This window comes from Tribolium madens, unplaced genomic scaffold (assembly GCF_015345945.1).
Source record: "Tribolium madens isolate multiple individuals breed KSU strain unplaced genomic scaffold, Tmad_KSU_1.1 Scaffold_71;HRSCAF=194;Tcas5.2_LG6, whole genome shotgun sequence".
Lineage (NCBI taxonomy): Eukaryota > Metazoa > Arthropoda > Insecta > Coleoptera > Tenebrionidae > Tribolium > Tribolium madens.
This window is the reverse complement of record NW_025401041.1, coordinates 703779-709345: the sequence shown is the minus strand read 5'-3', so window position 1 is coordinate 709345 and position 5567 is coordinate 703779. Positions and strand designations below refer to the sequence as shown.

At 36.7% G+C, this 5567-nt stretch overlaps 1 protein-coding gene across 1 annotated transcript; it reads right to left on the bottom strand.

Annotated features, from left to right (window-relative positions):
* Positions 1–408: 408 nt before the first annotated feature.
* On the bottom strand, positions 409–4716 carry LOC123009040. Its single transcript, XM_044405143.1, has 3 exons — positions 4200–4716; positions 2438–2487; positions 409–1812 (listed from the first exon to the last, which is right to left on the bottom strand). The coding sequence occupies exons 2-3, from the start codon at positions 2483–2485 to the stop codon at positions 1447–1449; spliced, it is 414 nt and encodes a 137-aa protein (XP_044261078.1). The 5' UTR covers positions 2486–2487; positions 4200–4716; the 3' UTR covers positions 409–1446.
* Between the last annotated feature and the right edge of the window lie 851 nt (positions 4717–5567).

Below are 5567 nucleotides of genomic sequence, written 5' to 3'. Positions count from 1 at the left end.
AATTCCAGCCCATTTTATTGCCCTTTTTCTTTTCGACTTGAAATTTTATTTGACGTTTCACGTGCAGTTAATTCAAAAACAGACATACGTCCTTGGATGCAAAGACTCGATTACAAATTATCTTGATCGCTCGATATTTATATAATATTATTAAAAATTAACTTTTTTTTTCACTGAATCAGAATTATGAAGTTTTGTGTACAGATTTGCTCGTTTCAGGTGAAGCAAAAAATGTATTTCCTTTGCAGTGTTGGCGTAAAAATAAAAATATTTTTTTTTATTTTTGTAAAATTAAATTTACTACTTTGGTTTTTTTGCTTTGTTTAAAGGTAAAAAAAATAAATAGAAAAAACGAAAGAAACTAGTTATTTATTAATAAAATGAAATGTAAATCACAAAATACAATGTTCTAATAATTAATGTAGTAGCCTTCGGCGTCAATGCATACCTGCAATCTGCGTGGCATAGAATTGACTAAGGTTTCACACAAATTTGTTCGCCTTATTTGCCCCCAAACTTCATTTACATTATCTGTCAATTCATGACGATTGGGGTCGGACCCCAATAAAGTTGTCGTTCCACTGCCGAACCATTTCAGCCCATGGATTTTCAATTGGGTTCAAATCTGCCGATTTGGCCGGCCATATTAACACGCTTGAAAACCATCTTCTTCCCGAAATCGAAAATTTGTTTCGGGATGAACCGCCGATTTTTGTGCATGACAATAGCAGCATTCACACCGCAAGAATTGTTCAGCAATGGTTCCAGGACCACCAACATCAAATTCAAACAATTCGTTGGCCGGCTGCCTGGCTCTTCTTCTTTGATTCACCAATGGAATCTTGTTGTGCCAGCCCAAATCTCCTCTGAGAAAAAGCAAAGGATATGATAATGGATCACAAAATTCGCTTATCGAATCAAATTCGTGATTTCTCAAGAAAACTCTCATCCATGGATTTGGCGGATTGTTTTCATCGTAATTTGCAACAACAAACAAACTTCATTGATTGCAGGTGGATCATGCTCACGATTGTTTCGATTACGATGTTGTTCGACAAATTCGAGACACACAGCATCTCCCACTCTTTGCTCTTCGTAGACATCATGCAAATGACGATACACGTGAGCAAATGGAATGACCTCCTGCCGCTGTTCTGTGATCAACTCAATTAGCGCTACGTTCAATCTTTGACGCCTAGCGTTGCCAACTCGTTGTTCAACTGTCTGTTCGGGGTCTAAAAAAATACAGTGGCCCATATTTCATATTAGCCCGATTGACATTAATGTTTGTAAAAGTCGACTTCATGAAGAGGACACAGATCAGTTGATTTTTGTGCTCGATTACATCGACATTCCGGAAGAGGATTCTTTTCTTCAATGTAAAATCGTTCCTCGGGCACATGGTGTGTCAACAATAGCATCTAAATTTTCATTGTCAACACTTTTTTACAATCGATTTTTTTGTCTTTCTGGTGGTAAAGACTCATTGACCATGAATGGTGAACCGCTTCTCAAGCGTTTCATCCCATGGTTTGAATGCGAAGGGTAGCTGTACAACTCGCGGTCGTTGTCGCTGTCGTCAGATGAAGAAACCAAGTTTTGTGAATTGACCATCACAACCACTCTAGGTTGGAAATTCACAAAACTTCTTCTGAAGTGTTCTTCAAGACTGGTCACAACTGCTGGAACGACGACCTCTTCGGAGTTGACTGTGGCATCGTTGACAACAGGATCATTGTCATCAGTTGGTTTTCTTAAGTGTTCGGCCACTTCTCCGACTTCAGGGAATGCTTCGTTCAACTGATCAATAACCTGTTTATAAAGAAAAACGTTAAAAAGTATTAACAACACAATCAAGGCAATTTTTATATTTTTTTTATAAATTCTATAATTTATAACAATATTATACAGGGTGCGCCAGAACTCGCGCTCCAGACTAAAATGCCATATAAGGTAAGATATCAGGAACATGGAGAAAATGTTAAAAAATTCTATCTACTTATAAAAATTTCGAAGTTATGAGAGTTTAAATTTTGCACTTTGATTCTATTTATTTCTAAATTAATTGCTTTTAATAATTCTAAGTAATATTTGCATAAGTATGTAAATGGAAAACATCTTTTTTTATTTACCACTTCTTCGGTAATAAATATTTTCATTTCCTCAAATGCTTGTTGGTGATATTTCCAAGTTTTTTTCGGTGATCTCATTACCTTATTTTTTTCCTGTAATGTGTACAATGCAATCGTTCGGCAACTATTATGATAATAAATAACGGGGTCGCAATATTGCTGACTTTTTGATAAAATTCATTATTTTCGCCAAATGCTATCACAGTTTGTAACAAACTTTCTGTTTCTGACGAATGCAAAGCTTGAAACCGCCCTTTAACTCGTTTATATTTATTATTTATACATAACTTATCATGGCTACTTTCCTCAATAACTACTGAAGAGCTAATTGCCTCTGTTTCTACATCGGACATTTCTGTAAAAAAATTAAATCACTAAAATATTCATATCGCAACGAATAATAGTTATTTATTCAATCCTCTTTGTTAAAATTAAATTTTATCTACTCTTTTCTTCATGTTAAAATTAAATTTTATCTCGTCTAGATGATAAAAAAATATCGAGCGATCAAGATAATTTGTAATCGAGTCATCCTTGGATGTGAAAACGTAAAGTCTGTTTTTTTTTTTTAAATGGAAATGCCAAACAGTCTTAACGTTGGCACCACTAGTAAATTCATTCCTGGTAATTTTAATGAAAGAAGTTAGTAGTTCTGGTTTTATGAATTAATTTGAAAACAATGTCATTAAACGTCAACATAAAAAATCGTCTAAGAAAATTTAGAGACGAAACACCAAAAAAGGAACAAATTCGGTATCGCTAACATTTTTAGAGATTTGGAAACGAATAGTTCGCAAGCAGGAAGTTAGAACAAGGACCCGTTAAATTGTAGACGCAATTTGTAACGCAGGTTTGCTAAACATTCTCAATTTTTAGTAAAAATTGATAAGAATACAAAATAAACATGAATGAGAAAGAATCTCGGAAAGAAAGCAATTAAATTAGTGTATTGTGCATCGTTTTTGAGAAACGAGTTGAAAAAGTAACAATTTTGAAACTAAAGTGAAGAAACATTTAAAAAATGCATCAACATTGAGCTCATTTCAATTTCATTACACAAAATTTGTTGCCAATATATTGCCAATCATAATACCTACTTGCATCTTTTGCTAAATAATCCTTTTTCTGTTGCAAGTTCCTCATTTTTGTCCACAAAATTGTAGTTATTTGCGGTGTGTTTCTATCAAAGCTATTAGCACTGAATTCTGTCTTTAGACCTTAGGTAATGATGTCTATCCTCAGGTGTTCAATTATAGTGCTTTCAAAGAGCAAACCGGCACACAAGATTCATAAAAACATCTCAATTTAAAACATAACCAAATTTTTTTAACAACATTTCTAGGGACAAAAACAAAGAGCAAACAAAATTTGTGACTATGGAGACAAGCTGCTACAAATTTTTTCACCAAAATTTTGACTTGGTAATTTTCATTTAAAAAAAAAAACAAACTTTATATCTGTGAAATGTCAAGTAAAATGACAAGTCGAAAGGTAAAATGGCACGATCAAAAAGGTGATGATTACAATAACTAAATTTATAATTTACCTTCAAAAAAAGAGCGGTCCTACTCGTCGGCGACTAATTCCAGCCCATTTTGCCGTTTTACCTTCCGAATTATCATTTTATTTGACGTTTCACGGGCAGTTAGACATACGTTCTCGGATGCGGAGATGACTCGAATACAAATTATCGTGATCGCTCGATACATCTGTTATTGTATATCTGCGGTTGTTAGTTGCTAACGATCTTTGCCATTAGATGTCGTTGTTGAATTTTACTTTGACATTTATAAATATCGACCAAATTGACTACAAAATTAGTGAAGATTGAATAAAATTTTATATTGTACACGACGATAAAATTTTCATTATCTTTTGGAGGATATTAGCGTCTCGGCTGACGCCTCGACGCTAAATTGCTCTCATAGAAAAAGTTCAATTTTATCATCTTGTATAATAAATATGTTGACTACCAGAGCACTTAATTTTTGAACAATTAAGCCGACCTTGGTGACCTGTCGATCGATTTAGAGATTCACGAATTAATAAATTGTTTTGGCGACTTACCCAATTACGAGTATCCCGACGTAGGGGTAGACCGTTCTCACAAGGGATGGCGGTACCGCTTTTTTGCCACTAATGTGGCACTCACGAGAGATGAAAAGAATCTGGTCACGATGTTAGACTAAAACCCTCGAAGTCTTGAAGTCAACTCTTGCTAACTCGAACTCTCTGGTCCATCTACCCGTGACCCTTATGTGGATGGAGGGGGCGTCACCAAACGGTAGGGACCAATTCGTGAATCCAGTTAACCGCAATTCTCGTGAAATTTTGATTTTGGTCGTGCAACCATCTTAAGATTATTTATTATTATTCTAAAAATTATACAACAAGTATTATGTACAAAACATTTTCCTACCAAACGCCACTGCTTAGGGGGTACCAATTCATTTTTGATTAGCACTAGCGCACCACGATCGATTTTTGTTAGCGGCTTATGCCACTTTCCGTGTTGTTGAATTGTGTGTAAATATTCGCGGTGCCAACGATTCTAGAAGGATTGGTGCATATGCACCACTGCCAACGTGTGACACTGTTTGTATTTGTGTGCGTTACGTCCTGCTCTGGTACGCACGTCAACGGTGCCATTGGTAGAAAGTGACCTGGCGTAAGAGCGGTCAGATCGTTGGGATCTGCGCTTATAGGACAGAGCGGGCGTGAATTCAGAATGGCCTCAATTTGACAAAAAAACATAAAGCTCCTCAAAGGTCAAAATTTGTTGCCGCACAACGCGATTCAAGTGCGATTTTACAGATTTTATCCCCGCTTCGCATAACCCGCCGAAATGAGGTGTTGATGGGGAGTTAAATTCCCACTTAATAAGTTGTTGTTCACACGCGGTTTTCATCAATTTGTTGAGTTGCCGTGACGCTCCCTTAAAATTGGTACCACAATAGCTCAGTATTCTCAACGCCCACGGCGAGCAATAAAACGTTTCAGAGCGGCTAAAAAGGCTTCCGTAGACAAATCGGACGGTAACTCCAAGTGGACGGCTTTAGTGACGCAACAGATGAAAAGGCATAAGTAAGCCTTTGTTGACTTGGCTCTACGGCGACGTGTTTGGGTCACAGCGAACGGACCGCCAAAATATATGCCGACACACTGGAATGGTTTTAATTGCTGCACGCGGTATGCCGCCAGTTGGGCCATCGGCTGTTACACCGGTATTGGTTGAACCCTATAGCAAATGTTGCATTTGGATATGACTGAACGTATTTCCATATGGGAGGACAGAATCCAAAAATTTTGTGTCAACAAATAGCGAAGCGTATTTAAACCTGGGTGGAGAAAAGTTTTGTGAGTTTTCTCAATTATGAGCTCCGTCAATCGGTGGGACCGTGGCAGTAGCGCGGGATGTTTTTTATTAAAGGGCAA